General features: G+C 44.2%; 2 protein-coding genes and 1 pseudogene across 3 annotated transcripts in view; all 3 read right to left on the bottom strand.

Moving 5' to 3' along the window:
* LOC135334780 (uncharacterized) overlaps positions 1-7,001 on the bottom strand; it is a 16,536-nt gene extending 9,535 nt beyond the window's left edge. The window contains exon 1 of the mRNA XM_064530098.1: positions 6,712-7,001. Coding sequence (XP_064386168.1) covers positions 6,712-6,784 — 73 coding nt within the window. The 5' untranslated portion in view covers positions 6,785-7,001. The remainder of the gene's footprint in view (positions 1-6,711) is intronic.
* LOC135334773 (uncharacterized) overlaps positions 1-17,050 on the bottom strand; it is a 19,010-nt gene extending 1,960 nt beyond the window's left edge. Inside the window, exons 1-22 of one of the 2 annotated variants that reach the window (XM_064530082.1) lie at positions 16,891-17,050; positions 16,185-16,544; positions 15,853-16,050; positions 15,611-15,802; positions 15,354-15,554; positions 13,853-14,041; positions 13,604-13,807; positions 13,311-13,514; positions 3,478-3,663; positions 3,218-3,430; positions 2,976-3,164; positions 2,562-2,924; positions 2,476-2,511; positions 2,285-2,417; positions 2,098-2,231; positions 1,818-2,015; positions 1,515-1,714; positions 1,340-1,430; positions 1,204-1,286; positions 943-979; positions 436-650; positions 72-365 (exon numbers count right to left, since the gene is read on the bottom strand). In XM_064530082.1, coding sequence (XP_064386152.1) covers positions 72-365; positions 436-650; positions 943-979; positions 1,204-1,286; positions 1,340-1,430; positions 1,515-1,714; positions 1,818-2,015; positions 2,098-2,231; positions 2,285-2,417; positions 2,476-2,511; positions 2,562-2,924; positions 2,976-3,164; positions 3,218-3,430; positions 3,478-3,663; positions 13,311-13,514; positions 13,604-13,807; positions 13,853-14,041; positions 15,354-15,554; positions 15,611-15,802; positions 15,853-16,050; positions 16,185-16,544; positions 16,891-16,963 — 3,993 coding nt within the window. In that variant the 5' untranslated portion in view covers positions 16,964-17,050. Of the gene's footprint in view, positions 1-71; positions 366-435; positions 651-942; positions 980-1,203; positions 1,287-1,339; positions 1,431-1,514; positions 1,715-1,817; positions 2,016-2,097; positions 2,232-2,284; positions 2,418-2,475; positions 2,512-2,561; positions 2,925-2,975; positions 3,165-3,217; positions 3,431-3,477; positions 3,664-12,577; positions 12,944-12,994; positions 13,175-13,310; positions 13,515-13,603; positions 13,808-13,852; positions 14,042-15,353; positions 15,555-15,610; positions 15,803-15,852; positions 16,051-16,184; positions 16,545-16,890 lie in introns of both variants that reach the window. The other variant, XM_064530084.1, reaches the window with a different exon arrangement.
* Positions 7,212-11,301, bottom strand: LOC135334814 (receptor-type tyrosine-protein phosphatase S-like; annotated as a pseudogene).

Genomic DNA, 17,050 nt, shown 5'->3' with positions numbered 1-17,050 from the left:
ATGAGCATGCTCAGTAGAATCAAAATGGCAGCAATGATAGAAGCACTAACATTAGAGTGATGTATACCTACCTGTGTTTGTACAAGCTTCATCCTCTGGTTGCGAGATTTGACAATGGTACCAGAAATATCGATGAGACCATCGACTGAGATCTGATCGAGGACATTATCAATGGCAATGTAAGTGCCTGTGCGTCCCACACCAGCACTGCAGTGGATCAGAATAGGACCTTTCGATGGCTTGTGTTGGGACTGGACCCGACGATGGAATGCAAGAATGGGCGTGGCATACTCAGGCACACCGTGATCAGGCCAGGCAGTGAAATGGAATAGCTTGACTCTCAGGACACGGCGGTCTCCATCCAACTAGAGGCAGGGGAAGAGAGGCGGATAATAATCCCATTCTCTTATATAAAGCCGTGGTATTGCAACTCACTGAAGCCTCCAGTGTTCTGATGGTGTAGTCAGCCAGTATCTGCTGATCTGTAATGGCCACTGTGAATGGGCCAAACTGCTTCTTCCCAGACTCTGGCCAGTACTGTTGACACTTGATCTTGTTGTTCTCCTTGAGGTTGGTGAGCATGACTATTATGGGTGGTCTCTCCTGCCACATGAGACGCCAGAAGTCCACCAGGGTATTGGGTAGTGGTCCTGTATGAGGAGAGGGAGAAAACATAATTAGGGGAGCTTTCTGTTTGTATGTAGCTATGTATCGTATGTCACTCGATTGAACGAAAGTACCTCAAAAAATCTGTCCAGTATGCATGCAGCGAAAACCACAATAAAAAGTGACTAAGTAATACTATTTACAATCTCGCAACTTTTGCAAATGTTTTCTAGCCGGAGTTCAACTGTATACCCACAACAAGGACTATACGTCAATGCCCATGTATTCATGCATGTAAGGTGAGGGTACAACGCACTTAGTAACCCAGGGCCTCACCTTGTGTTGCTATGAACCTTTTTGGCTTCTTGTACCCCTGAGAATAGACATGAGCTTATGTAACAGTATTGCATACAATGTGTGTGTGTGTGCCAGTACAAGCCCGATAATGATGCCATACAATATACACATGCAGTGAAGGAAAGGGCCAGTATACTATACTCAAGGCACAGATGTACAATGTATACATAAGCTGTATATCAAATGTATACATGCTAGCTGTAAAGGCCACAACAATGAACTCAACATACACACACTCACATCTACATAGCAGGCATTGATGTAGTCACTCTGACAGTCCTCTTGTCCAGGGATGGGGTCTAGGATAATGAGGTTGTCATCATCTGTGGGAAACCGAGTATGAGAACACACACACACTCTCAGGATATGCACTCACACACAGCAATGTTGCCAAATCTGTTGTTGAGTTTGTTCTCAGGAGTCACTGAAATAATCACTGGATGACCCCTCTCCCCACTGTCCAGATTCTGAGTGTGTGTGTGTGTGTGTGTGTGGATAAATCATGATACGAACACCACTATGACCCACACACATAGCTAGTATAACATTACTTTATAAAGATCTTTGAACTTCTTATTGCTGCCAGCATGGAGGTCAGCCACGTACGCTCCAAACTCTGTCACAGGTATGGGGGCGTAGTCCACCCCCTCCACCCCCTCACTAGCCTCACCACCCTCACTCATCACTGTTACCGTGACGACCTGTTGTGTTGTTGACCCTGAGGCTCCAGTAACCACCAGTTTATACACACCTACGTACAGAGTCGTGTAAACATTAATCTTAGTTTTCAATATGCACAGTAAACATTCACTGTTATCTTATGCCATTGTAGGTACATTATAGCCTGTACTCACCAGCATGCTTAGTCTCCACACTAGGGAAGGATAATCCACCGTCCTGGTCCAGTTCTGTGGCATAGTCTGCAGTCACCTTCCTACCATCGTGGTACCAGGTGAGACTGGGTGGAGGGTGACCTCCCACCTTCACCCTCAGATACACCTCCTCCCCCTCCGTCACATGAGTATCACTAGGAAACTCTACTATACTAGGTTCTGAAATATAGACAAATAGTTGGTGCTGAAAATTTAAAAGACACCAAAAATTGTACATAGTACAAAATACTATTTTTCTTACCGTCAACTTTCTCAATGGTGACTTTACTGTCTTGTTCGTTGCTCTTCTTGAAGAATGCTTGATAGGGGGTAGGGCGAGGGGGAGGGGCATGGCATGGGGAGGGCCTGTACTTGGTCTGGTTGCCACGAAGTTTCCTGTACACAAAACAACACATTATTACATGCACACATTCTGATGATAGTCTCACCTCCAGAAGTAGACCCCGACAATGATACCCACCACAATGACAGCGGCTAGAATGAGTAACACAATGACTACACCTGCCACCACACCTCCTGTGTTGTTAGCTCCAGTGGGTACAGTATCCTTTCCAGTAGTGGCTGTGGGGAGGTTGCTAGTTCATGGCCATGCATGCAGTAAAGAGGACAGCTAGCTTACTGGTGATGAGAAGAGAGGTAGTGATGACTTCAGTCACTAAAACACATGTAATTAATTATACGTCATCAGAACACAATCACACTTACCTAACTGCACACAAAAGGTGATCTCTCCACTGATGGACATTATCACACAGCAGTAGGAGCCAGTGGGGCCTGACACAGACCCTCGACGATGGAGTCTGAGTGCACCTGTATCTCCAACACTGTACAGTAGATCAGTGTCTGGATCAGTAATGTCCAGACTCCTAGTGACAGCTGTTCCATTTGGTAGTAGCCAATCTCCTAATCCATTGGCACTATTGGGATTATCTTGTCTCCTACAGCAAATAGTTGAGTCAGTTCTGCAAGTCAATGCTGTCTCAATGGTATCTCCGATAGTGTCTATGGCAACCTGTGAGTTCATAACAGCATAGTCGGTGGTTCCCATGGAGACGTAGACAGGAGGTACTGTGGGGGTGGGGGATTGTAACTCTGTTAGAGTTTATTGTACTAGCTTACATTGACAAATGAGAGCTGATCCACTCCACAATCTGTCAGCTCCACACACTCTGGTAGCAGTGCTGGTAGTGGAGGGTACGTATCCATTCAAGCAGCTCTGTGTAGCCATGGTTCCCTGAGGGCGTGGTGTGGTACTAGAGCTGTAGATGATCACTCCATTGGCTGGTACAGTGAGGTCAGGACAGGTAGCTGTGGAGACAGCACAATCATCAACCATCAACACACAAGCTTGTACTCCTTACCTTGACAAGTTGGAGTTGACCCACTCCACACTCCATCACTCCCACAAGTCCTGGTGCTGCCTCCATTGAGAGTGTAATCAGTGTTACAGGTGTAGGTGGCCACAGTGCCCACTGGTCTCAGACTAGCAGTCCCCATATTGTAGCTGATCATTCCATTGGCTGGTACAGTGAGGTCAGGACAGGTGGCGGGTGGTTCAGTGGGTCCAGTGTTCACTGTATCAAGAAAGGTGAAGCAACTGTTAAGATGTAGTGAAACTCACATTGACAGGTTGGAGCTGTTCCACTCCAGGTCCCATCATTCTGACAAACTCTGAAACTCCCTCCAGTGAGAGTGTAGCCATTGTCACAAGTGTAGGTAGCAATGCTATTAATAGGTCTACTGTCAGCAAGTCCATCAGTGTAGGTAATGCCTCCATTCATTAGTGGTGGTAAATCAGAACAAGTTCCTGAAATAGGAGGATGTCATTCAACATAAACTTATAAACATTAAAAAGTTCATTCCACTTACGCTCACAAGTTTGATCTAGATCTAACCCACTCCACACTCCATCACTCCCACAAGTCCTGGTGGTGGTGCCTCCATTGAGAGTGTAACCAGGGTTACAGGTGTAGGTGGCCACAGTGTCCACTGGTCTCGGACTAGCAGTCCCCATATTGTAGCTGATCATTCCATTGGCTGGTACAGTGAGGTCAGGACAGGTGGTGGGTGGTTCAGTGGGTAGAGGAGTAGTGGGTGGAGGAGTAGTGGGTTCTGCGTCTACTGTGTAGGGTGTGAGATACTCAACGTATAACTAGAAACTATTGTCAGGATACTATAGCAGTATCTCTTTGGGTCATAGACACATCCGATACAGTATCTAACTCAGTCACTAAGTGCACATGCAACCTTGTCCTAGGTTTCTACAGTTTATTTACATGACAATACATCATATCATAGATAGAGTAGAGAAGGATTGGAAACGGAAGTGATTCACGTGATGTTTTACAATAAAGTCTACGTAGTGGCTCTGGGACCATCCGTGTATCTCCTCATAACTCTCGCAAAAGCCCGGGAAACTTATTGTGTCCAATGCATACATTTCAGAGCTACCCCCATTACTGAATCACATGCCCCCTGATAGTAGGTATCAATTGGAAACGAAGAAAATATAATCTCGATTGTCGTGAAGTAGCTAGAGGTACACAGAGCGCTTTTTCATGCTTGTGTTCCTAAGTACCTATGAATGATATAGCTAAGGCTATGTAACTAAATAGTGTCCTGTGTTCCAAATGGCCTCAAGTATGAGATGACAGTTGATGTTTAGCAGCATGGTACTTCGAGGGTATATACTTCCGTTTCCAATCCCTTTTCTACTCTATCTATAATTATTGTTACTGTATAGCTAGTAGGTAAATTTGGCCATTTGGTGAATCAGGGTGATGAGGGTTGCCAAAATCTAAAATCGCCAATGTTTTAGCTTACAGTATATTGCATTGTGACATGCACCATGATCAAAGTCTCCTTCATTATTAGGCTCGCCAAATTTACCCGCTATACGGTAGCTCTTCTGAGGCAGTTTTAATACGTACAACTAGTGTCTAAATGTGAGATCCTCAACATCAATTTACAACCAGAAATTTGATTCGCACAATTTTCATTGTGTTTATGCACGTATATACTCACAAACACAAACTGTCACAAGAGTTACAGAACTCACCTTGACAAGTTTGAGGTGACTCATTCCAGATCCCTCCACTCACACAAGTCCTGATGGTACCTCCAGTGAGAGTGTAACCAGTGTCACAGGTGTAGGTAGCTCCAGAAAAGATAGGTCTGTTGTCAGGGGATCCAGCACTGTACATAATCATCCCATTGATCAGTGAGGGTAAGTCGGGGCAGTTAACTGTATGTATGGGGACAATACATGCACTAAACAAACAAACAGTATAAAATAATTCCACTTACGCAGACAAGTTGGAGCTGACCCACTCCACATTCCATCACTCCCACAAGTCCTCACTGACACTCCTATCAGAGTGTAGTCACCAAAGCAGCTGTAATTAGCTGTAGCACCCACTGGTCTGTTGTTAGTAGATCCACCAGCATAGGATATGGCTCCATTAGAGATGGCCGTGAGATTATTAGGGCATGGGATTGCAACTGTAGAGGTGAAGGTTATGAGCATGATACGATGGTTAAACAAACGCACTGGTTATATTTCCACTCACCCAGGTTAGCACAGAGGGTCCTATCTCCTCCAATAGTTGGTACAGTACAACAGTAGGACCCAGTTGGAGTGACAGGGTTGGTAGTATTTCTATAAGCCAGTCTGATGAGTTGAGGACCATTCCTTATAATGTAAAACTGCTGTCCAGCAGTTGCTGAGCCACCATTTTGTAGTATCACACTTCCACCAGGATACGTCCACTGTCCCAGTGCTCCCATACCATTGTTGTCAGCAACACTTCTACAGCAGGTAGTGAGGTCAGTGTGACAGGTGAGAGAAGGGAGACCACCATCACCATCCTCTCCAATGGTAGTGATGAGGATCTCAGTATTGTCAGTAGTGATCCTAGGACCAGATCCCAGAGTCAGGTAGACTGTATGAAACCAAACATAGCATCACATTACAAGCCAGACACATAATATTATATGCATCTATCAACCATTTATAACAGAAGTTTCGTAGACAATTACAAGCAAAAACGGCAAGTGACCTAAAAGAAACACTACCACAATCTGTGTTTGTGGACAGTGATTCACAGTTGAACATGCGCTTAGCTGTTCCGAGGAGGTTTCCATTAATGAGATTCGAGATAAGAGAAATTATGACTGCAACCTTTATTGAGTGAAGTCTGCCACAATGTGAAAATCGAACTTGGTCTGTATACAACCTGTTACGTGTATAACTGGCGAACATTTCGAACACAGGGCAGCCAACCGAGGATGGTACTCGTTTGGACATTGCCGCACAAAGCTTCTGGGTAAGAAATAGCAGAGTGGATTTTTGTTGTTAGGGTTTTAACCAGCACACACCTTGCTATCGCAACTCCACCCAGACCCAATGCTATCGGAAGAATGAGTTAGAGAAGAAGAATATAATTATTACGAAGAGCGCATTAGGGAGATAGAACCCCCGCTGGTTTTCTCTTCTGCTAGAGGAATTGGCCCAGCTGCAACCATCGTCTACAAGAGGTTGGCTTCTCTACTATCTGAGAGGCAAGGAAGGTCATACAGTTCCACCCTCCACTGCATGGGTGAGATGCCTGTAGACTAAATTGTTCACTATAGCTCCTAAGATTTGCCATAATGTGCATTTGAGGCTCCCTGTCTACCTTCGGAACACTCCAACACCATCAACACCGACTCTATTTAGATCTAGATTTATCTATTCTACCTGGCCGTCCAAGGTCAGGTACAACTCAACCATAATAATTATTTATGCATCACCTTACATATCTCTTGTAGACTACCCTCATTCTTGTACATCATGTTGCCTTAGCTACTGACTCACTTTGTCCCTCTACCAGTGCAGTGAGCCCAGAGAGCAGGACCACACACACTAGTCCACACAGCATGGAGGTCATGGGTAGTCTCTCTTCAATGGTAGACAGTTAGACCTAGTAGGTATTCCTATAGCTAGCTATAATTATTATGTTGTTGCAGCTAGTATATCTTCTCCCTGTAGCTGCAAGTACAGTAATGCTATAGCCTATATCGAAACTGCTTGTGTTTTGCCTGCAGGTATTGGATCCCTATACATGAGACCAGTCAGCATGCTCACAGAAACTGGTTATAGTTATCTAGATACTTTCCCTTAATCTATGACATGTTGTGTACACACTGTGACAAAATAAACAATAACTGGAATAATTCAAATTCGTGTTATGTCTGCGCTATTATACTGTATATAGTGGATAATTTTCGTTGGTGTAAATTTTCGTATGAACTGCCCAATTGCAATTAAAATTTAATACTTCGTACTTTAAATATTTGTACAGCTCAGGATAGTTACGCTTAAAGCATTATGATAGCGTAGTTTTAGTTTTCGTATGATGTTCTAGAATAAAATAACCCGCTATACGGTATTTGGTTTATTACTCCGTGCGTGCGCAACAGGGATAGGGTGATTTAATGTGTGTGTGTGTGTGTGTGTGTGTGGACACAAAGAGCTGTTTGAGCGAACTAGACACTTTCATGGACTTGCTTTAACTGCTAATGAGACAGTGGTTGTGAAATAATAGGCAACTTATAGTTGAAACTCCGAAGGCGACAAAAAACACTGTTTTCTACAATCGTTGCTTTATAGATTCACAATCATTCCCCATATAATGATAATGTTATATAATAAGGTTGTTACGGTAAAAAAAATTTGTATTTGTTTTGCCACTGTGTGCGTGCAATGAAGCTCAACGCACAGGGTGAATACTCTATAATCCATTCAGGGTGATTACAAACAGCTGTGCAGATTATACAAAATAAAGAGTTCTATGATTGTACAAATTAAAAGGATCGAAGTCAATCTCTACAGACATGTCCATACAAATCTATTATACTCAACAGAGTTTTTATACAATTTGTTCATGTATATACATCAAATATCTTGGAAGTTGGCATAGTTGTCAAAGGAGTCCAAGTAGACCAGAGTAGCATCAAACAGATCCTTGTAGTTGTCCTGTGAGGGGATACACTAACTACAGTATTTGCTTGATAGAGGCCGCTCTTGTATAAAGGCCGCCCTCAAATAGTAGCCTCCCTACAGCCCATCTTCAGTGCAATGGAAGCCAATCTCATAGTGAACTTTGACCTTATATGAGGCTAGCATCTCTGCACGTGGCAGCCATATTGACTGATGCACAAATACTGTACACATGATGGTACAAAACTACATTGCAAATGACACTAATCAACAGTATACAGACGCTTGAAGCTTTCACAATATCTTGTATTGAGTTGGTACAGGCCCTAGACAAGGTCTGGCTCTTGTAATGGTACAAGCTTATAATTCCCACTATGCATGTAAGCAGCAGATGAACTCACGACTGAGGGTACTGCCCCTGGCTTGTGGACCCTGAGAGCCTTGACCACCTGGAACACATCCACCACTCCCTCTGTCTTGCAACGATCAATGGTAGTAGCTACAGAGCAGTACATACCAGAGCGGGTCGCAGTGTCACTGGATAGGGAGGATATATAATGTCCATATAAGGTTACAGCACTTACTTGCAATGGACCAGTACAGGCTTGTTTCCAGTCCTCCTTTGAACCTTTATAACCTCCTCATTGACGTCAGTTACAGTCTTGAGGTTCTCACACTTTCCACTGCTCTTCCAGTTAGTGATGTGGAACTGAGTCAATTGATGGGTCTTTTGGGTCTGCAACAAAGAATAGAGAAAGGTTTGAAGGCAACAAAAAGATGCATGACGTACCTTTTCATTGAGGACGCTCAGTTGCCTCATAATGAACCCAGTGTTGGTTTCCTCCCCCAAGTTATCGATGGTGAACTCACCGAAGGAGGTGACATTGCCACTCTCTGGCCAGTACTGGGAGCATGCCTCCTACACACACACACACACACACACACACTCAACAGGGAGGACCTCTAATGGAGACCATCTCTTACCTGCCCATTCTCACTAAGTGGAGTCAACATCACAACAGCCGCACACTTTCTTTCAAAGATCACTTTCCAGAAGTTACGCACAGTTGAGTCCAGTGGATTCTGGGCAATGATGTATGCCTTCTGGTGCTTGTAGCCCTGGAGGGAGGGAGGGGACCATGAGAGTACAATAGGTCAAGGGCTCTAGTAGTTGAACACTTACATGAGCAAACACAGCATGAATGTAGTCAGGTTGCTCTCCCTTCAGAATCACACGACTGGTCTCAGCTATTGTTGGGGACACAGTGAATGGATATAATGTACACAGTTAGCAGCAGTCCTTACGTGGCAGGTATTCCATGTTCCTGTTCCTGGCAGCATTCTTAACAGCAATAGGACTTCAAACTTCTTTAGGATTGGGAGTAACTTGTTCCAAAATTTGGAACTAGTATTGGAAATCTGAGATGGTTTTACCCGGGGGCACTAATGACATCTTCTGTATCTGTCTGCGCAGATCTCCAGCACTGATCTGAGTGTCTCCACATGTCATTGACTCCAGGATAGCATCGTGGATGAACACATATTGGTTCTAGAGGGAGAGGGGCAATGAGCATGCTCAGTAGAATCAAAATGGTAGCAATGATGGAAGCAATAGCATTAGAGTGATGTATACCTACCTGTGTTTGTACAAGCTTCATCCTCTGGTTGCGAGATTTGACAATGGTACCAGAAATATCAATGAGACTATCAACTGAGATCTGATCGAGGACATTATCAATGGCAATGTAAGTGCCTGTGCGTCCCACACCAGCACTGCAGTGAATCAGAATAGGACCTTTCGATGGCTTGTGTTGGGACTGGACCCGACGATGGAACCCAAGAATGGGCGTGGCATACTCAGGTACACCGTGATCAGGCCAGGCAGTGAAATGAAATAGCTTGACTCTCAGCACACGACGATCTCCATCCAACTAGAGACAGGGGAAGAGAGGCAGGGGAAGAGAGGCTGATAATAATCTACCACTCTCTTAATATAAAGCCGTGGTATTGCAACGCTCTGTACTAATAACTCACTGAAGCCTCCAGTGTCCTGATGGTGTAGTCAGCCAGTATCTGCTGATCTGTAATGGCTACTGTGAATGGGCCAAACTGCTTCTTCCCAGACTCTGGCCAGTACTGTTCGCACTTGATCTTGTTGTTCTCCATGAGTTTGGTGAGCATGACTATTATGGGTGGTCTCTCCTGCCACATGAGACGCCAGAAGTCCACCAGCGTTCCTGGCAGTGGTCCTGGAAGGGGAAAAACATTACACTGAAATTTTACTGCAATAAGTTACAGTGGTTTGCAGAACATTTGTAATACTCAGTAGTAGCAGTAGACAGTAACAAATGTTTTTCTAGCTGATCAGTTACAGTTTCAACTGTACCCACAACAAGGTAAACAAGGACTACCTCATGCCCATATAAGGTAATGGTACACACTTGGTAACCCAGGACTTTACCTTGTGTTGCTATGAACCTTTTAGGCTTCTTGTACCCCTGAGAATACAAGAAATAAATTCATGAGCTGGTACCAGATACCATACAATAATGAAAACCGTGGGTGCTGATACCTAAGCTTTACAGTGATGAAACTACAGTACTAGCAGACTATTAATACATTTGCATGCAGGGAATGGTGAAAAGAGTGGGATAGCTAGTACAGACACACAGATACGCACACAAACATACTGTATACATCGCTGCGCATGCGCACACAAAGCATAATTATGCAAGTGTGTGTGTATACTTGCAGTGAATGAGAGGGCCAGTATATAGAGAGCTAAGGTTTCATTGTATACTCAAGTAATCATAAGCAGATGTACAATGTATACATGTGCTGTAATGGTCACAACAATAAAAACATTGAAACATTAAAATAAGAGCTCAACACACACACTAGCTCACGTCTACATAGCAGGCATTGATGTAGTCACTCTGACAGTCCTCTTGTCCAGGGATGGGGTCTAGGATAATGAGGTTGTCATCATCTGCAGGAATAGGTGTGATTAGTATGAGATATGAGAACACACACACACAGTGCTATGACCTCCATCTGCCAGTGTACACACAACTGCTAATATGTGCTAACTCTCAGGATATACACTCACACACAGCAATGTTGCCAAATCTGTTGTTGAGTTTATTCTCAGGAGTCACTGAAACAATCACTGGATGACCCCTCTCCCCACTGTCCAGATTCTGAGTGTGTGTGTGGATAAGGTACATACGCCCACACACACAGCTAGTATAACATTACCTTGTAAAGATCTTTGAACTTCTTATTGCTGCCAGCATGGAGGTCAGCCACGTACGCTCCAAACTCTGTCACAGGTATGGGGGCGTAGTCCACCCCCTCCACCCCCTCACTAGCCTCACCACCCTCACTCATCACTGTTACCATGACGACCTGGTGTGTTGTTGACCCTGAGGCTCCAGTAACCACCAGTTTATACACACCTACGTACAGAGTCATGTAAACATTAATCTTAGTTTTCAATATGCACAGTAAACATTCACTGTTATCTTATGTCATTGTAGGTACATTATAGCCTGTACTCACCAGCATGCTTAGTCTCCACACTAGGGAAGGATAATCCACCGTCCTGGTCTAGTTCTGTGGCATAGTCTGCAGTCACCTTCCTACCATCGTGGTACCAGGTGAGACTGGGTGGAGGGTGACCTCCCACCTTCACCCTCAGATACACCTCCTCCCCCTCCGTCACATGAGTATCACTAGGAAACTCTACTATACTAGGCTCTGAAATATAGACAAATAGTTGGCTGAAAGTTAAACAAAAGCTCAGTATATAATTAATGCAGGACACAAAAATAGTACAAAATGCTAACCCTCGGCTGGTGACATGCTATATATAAACCAGAGGAGTAATATACTTGTTCAATAAATGCAGTGATGTATACTGAGTTGGACAGCACAGTAAACTAACAGAGTCAGCAAAGAAGCCTTCCAAAACAATACTATCATAATAATTGCTTCGAATAAAGGCCACAGGCAGCTAGCCATGCAACCAACGTGCAAGTTCAAGCTTCTTAGCTTTTATTCGACATTGAAGCTTTAAAATCTGCCACTATTAAAACTAACAACTTGTTGTGTGAAGGCTATCCATGCTGTAAACGCAGCGCTATGATATCCAGGTGAGTATATTCAGAATACACAAACAGACAAACAAACCAACTGACTACTATACCCGTGGCCGCCCCCACGCGCGTCTCGGGTAAAAATAGTAAAAAGTTGTTTTTCTTACCGTCAACTTTCTCAATAGTGACTTTCTCAATAGTGACTTTCTCGATAGTAACTTTCTCAATGGTGGTTTTCTGGATGATGGCTTTACTATTTTGTTCATTGCTCTTCTTGAAGGATACTTGATAGGGGGTGGGGTGAGGGGGAGGGGCATGTCGTGGGGAGGGGCTGTACTTGGTCTGATTGCCACGAAGTTTCCTGTACACAAAACAACACATTATTACATGCACACATTCTGATGATAGTCTTACCTCCAGAAGTAGACCCCGACAATGATACCCACCACAATGACAGTTAGAATGAGTAACACAATGACTACACCTGCCACCACACCTCCTGTATTGCTAGCTTTACCAGGGTCTGTGGGAGGTTGCTAGTATACATAGTCCATAAAGAGGGTAATTAACTTACTCGGAGGAGAGGTAGCGATGACTTCAGTCACTGAAACACAACATATGGATGATAACACAGACCCACTTACCTAACTGCACACAGAATGTCATATTTACTCCAGTATTGTCAGGAATCACACAGCAGTAGGAGCCAGTGGGGCCTGACACAGACCCTCGACGATGGAGTCTGAGTGCACCTGTATCTCCAACACTGTACAGTAGATCAGTGTCTGAATCAGTAATGTCCAGACTCCTTGTGACAGCTGTTCCATTTGGTAGTAGCCAATCTCCTAATCCATTGGCACTATTGGGATTATCTTGTCCTGTACAGCAAATAGTTGAGTCAGTTCTGCAAGTCAATGCTGTCTCAGTGGTATCTCCGATGGTGTCTATGGTAATCTGTGAGTTCATAACAGCATAGTTGGTGGTTCCCACGGAAACGTAGACAGGAGGTACTGTGGGGGTGGGGGATTGTAAGTCTGTTAGAGTTCATTGTACTAGCTTACATTTACAAGTGAGAGCTGTTCCATTCCAGGTCCCATCATTCTGACAAACTCTGAAACCCCCTCCAGTGTAGCCATTGTCACAAGTGAAGGTAGCAATGCTATTAATAGGTCTGCTGTCAGCAAGTCCAGCAGTGTAGGTAATGCCTCCATTCATTAGTGGTGGGAAATCAGAACAAGTTCCTGAAATAGTGAATAATTAATAAACAGTTACAAATTCAATTCCACTCTTAGATAGTGGGAGTAAGTCAGAACAAGGTATCTCTGCACAGGAGTCGATACACTCAACAAACAAACAGTACAAAGTCCATTTACTCACCTCGACAAGTTGGAGATGACCCATCCCAGATCCCTCCACTCACACAGGTCCTGGTGGCATCCCCTCCAGTGAGAGTGTAACCAGGGTTACATGAGTGTGTAGCACCAGAAAAGAGAGGTCTGTTGTTAGTGGATCCAGCACTGTACATAATCATCCCGTTGGTCAGTGGGGGTAAGTCAGAGCAGATAGTGGGTCCTGTGTTCACTGTGTAGATATAACTACAGAAATGATTCTAACAATATTCACGTATATTCGATCACAAACGCAAACTGTATAAAAGTTACAGAACTCACCTCGACAAGTTGAAGCTAACCCACTCCACATTTCATCACTCCCACAAGTCCTGATGCTGCCTCCATTGAGAGTGTAGCCAGTGTTACAGGTGTAGGTGGCCACAGTGTCCTCTGGTCTCAGACTAGCAGTCCCCATATTGTAGCTGATCATTCCATTGGTCAGAGCAATCAGGTCAGGACAGGTGGTGGGTGGTTCAGTGAGTCCTGTGTTCGCTGGGTGAAGCAACTGTTAGATGTAGTGGAACTTACTTTGACAGCTGGTTAGAGGTGATACACTCCAGGTTCCATCATTCTGACAGGCTCTGAAACTCCCTCCAGTGAGAGTGTAGCCATTGTCACAGGTGAACAAAGCAAGGGTATTAATAGGTCTCCTATCAGGAAGTCCAGCAGTGTAGTTAATGCCTCCATTCATTAGTGGTGGTAAATCAATACAAGCTCCTGAATATCCGGAGCATATATATATATGAGAGGATGGAGCGTCTTACTACGCTGATTCTGTATCGTCCGTCTACTTATTACAAATTATGCCATATACCGTATAGCACAAAATTTTCGAGGGGCTTAATTTTCACTGTTTTCGTGGGTTCTGCAATCCTACACGAAAATTAAGTCCACCAAAATTGTTAGCAAAGATTAACTTCCGGTAAGCAGTCAAACTACGAACACTATGCAAAGAAATGCTTTTAGATCGAGGCCATTCCACAAAATATAAGTGCCTCAATTTCGCGCTATACGGTATGTCAAACCGCTAAGTGCTGCTCACTGTACCAGGAGCACATTACAGAAGGAGCGTCTAACTCTGCATGGGTTTGGAAATCGTATCTCATGTGTTTTCTTAAACGCCACATTGCCTTAAGTTACAGATCGCAGTCAGCCTGTGAATATCATTATGAACAGATTTTGTAGTGCAGCAGCAGGAGAGCTAGGTTGAGCTAGAAGAGCTAAAACGAATAGCTAGGTCTTTGATGGATGTTGGTATGCATCATGGAAGATACTGTCATTGGTGAGGTACACAGAAAGTTTTGAAAGAGGAGCATATCCTTGTAAAGATAAAGTTTGCTAGACCTAGACTAACACATACTAGGCGTTTTGTTTTTGCAGTAGGGAGTCTTACTTGGGTTCTTAGAAGAAAGAGCTTACTACCAGGCCTATAGCTAACTAGCTAGCTGTAGCTTTTCACTTTTATTGACCTATGCTTGGTAAAAGTGCACCGTCAGCTTAATTAGCACTCGCCCGCTGATGATTATCACCCACTTAGCGGTTTTGCATATAAGGTCATGCGTTGCAAACTTGAACGAGATGCGATTCCCAACGTAAGATGCTCCTTCTGTAATCTGCTCCTGAATGTACAATTAATGATAATTAATTACCATATAGCGGGTAATTTTCGGGGGACAAAATATTCGTGGTTCAGCAATATTGAGACATTTCGTGGATAATATTTTCGTGGTTGCTGCTTGGATTGTAGGTAAAGGTAGGCAAGGTCGCTTCGTTTGTGGGTAAAATATTCGTGGTCAGACCTTCAACAACGAAAACCACGAATATTTTGCCCCACGAAAATTACCAGCTATACGATATATCAAACACGTTATCAGCCACACATGTACAGAGCACTTTAGCACATTACAAACAATTAAGGAAATGTGGTATACGATAATGAGTCCGCAATACTATGTATAGTAAGACACTCCATCCCCTCATATGCTCCTGGTATTTACAAATTTACAGTACAAATTCAATTCCACTTCACCTTGACAACTTGGAGGTGACCCATCCCAGCTCCCTCCATTCACACAGAACCTGGTGGTACCTGCAATGAGAGTACCTCCAGTGAGAGTGTAACTAGTGTTACAGGAGTACACAGCATTAGAGAGGAAAGGTCTGTTGCCAGGGGATCCAGCACTGTACATAATCATCCCATTGGTCAGTGAGGGTAAGTCAGGGCAATCAGCTGTATGGGAGACGATACACTCAACAAACAAACAGTACAAAGTCCATTCCACTTACGCTGACACATTGGAGCTGGCTCACTCCACACTCCATCACTCCCACAAGTCCTGGTGGTGCCTCCATTGAGAGTGTAGCCAGGGTTACAGGTGTAGGTGGCCACAGTGTCCACTGGTCTGCTGTTAGTGGATCCAGCACCACCATAGTCAATGTTCCCATTTGTCAGTGACGGTAGGTCAGAGCAGATTATCACTATGGAAGCAGGTATACACACTCAACGTATACATTCAGTGATTCCTTACGCTGACACACTGGAGCTGGTGTTGAGCTCCACTCTCCATCACTCCCACAAGTCCTCACTGCCTCTCCTACCAGAGTGTAGGGACCAAAGCAGCTGTAATTAGCTGTAGCACCCACTGGTCTGTTGTCAGTGGACCCACCAGCATAGGTTATGCCTCCATTAGAGATGGTCGGGAGATTATCAGAACAGACTGGTGCAACTGTATATAGGAGGGGACAAAGAAATGCGATGGTTTCATGAACTCATGAAGGGGGTGAATCGTGACATATACTAGCTGGGTGGCATAAAACACAGAAGTAAGGTAATGTTAATAATTTACTCCCCTGCACTCACCCAGGTTAGCACAGAGGGTCATCTCTCCTCCACTAGTTGGTACAGTACAACAGTAGGACCCGGTTGGAGTGATGGGGTTGTTAGCCTCTCTACGATATAGTCTGATGACCTGAGGTGCATTCCTGTTAATGTAGAACTGCTGTCCAGCAGTCGTTGAGGCACCATTGCGCAGTATCACACTCCCATCAGGAAACGTCCACTGTCCTAGCCCTCTATTATCATTGTTGTCACCACCTCTACAGCAGGTAGTGAGGTCAGTGTGACAGGTGAGAGAAGGGAGACCACCATCCTCTCCAATGGCAGTGATGAGGATCTCAGTATTATCAGTGATGATAGGGTCAGATCCCAGAGTCAGGTAGACTGCATGGAACCAAACATCAAACCAAGCCAGACACATGCATCAATATCAACCATAACAGAAGTTTCGTATACAAAAAGAAACACTACCACAATCTGCTCCAAGAAATGCATCCGAGGCTCTCGATCTACCTTTGCCCCTAAACATTCAAACATTCAAACACCATCAACACTGACTCTATTGACCTGGTCGTCCAAAAAGGTCAAGTGCATGTACAATCTTTTAAACTCAACCATAATACTGCATAACATTATACATAATTATAATTAATTTTCTTTACCCTTAGTCTACCCTATATATTCTTGTACATGAATAGTATTTGTTGTCTTAGCTATACTACTGACTAACCTTGTCCCCCTACCAGTGCAGTGAGCCCAGAGAGCAGGACCACACACACTAGTCCACACAGCATGGAGGTCATGGGTAGTCTCTCTTCAATGGTAGACAGTTAGTAGGTATCCTAGCTAGCTAGCTGTGTTGTTGCAGCTATTAGTGCTCTACCACCTCC

Source organism: Halichondria panicea, chromosome 4 (assembly GCF_963675165.1).
Source record: "Halichondria panicea chromosome 4, odHalPani1.1, whole genome shotgun sequence".
Classification (NCBI taxonomy): domain Eukaryota; kingdom Metazoa; phylum Porifera; class Demospongiae; order Suberitida; family Halichondriidae; genus Halichondria; species Halichondria panicea.
Note: the sequence above shows the minus strand (reverse complement) of the source record. Positions and strands in the feature narration are given on the sequence as shown.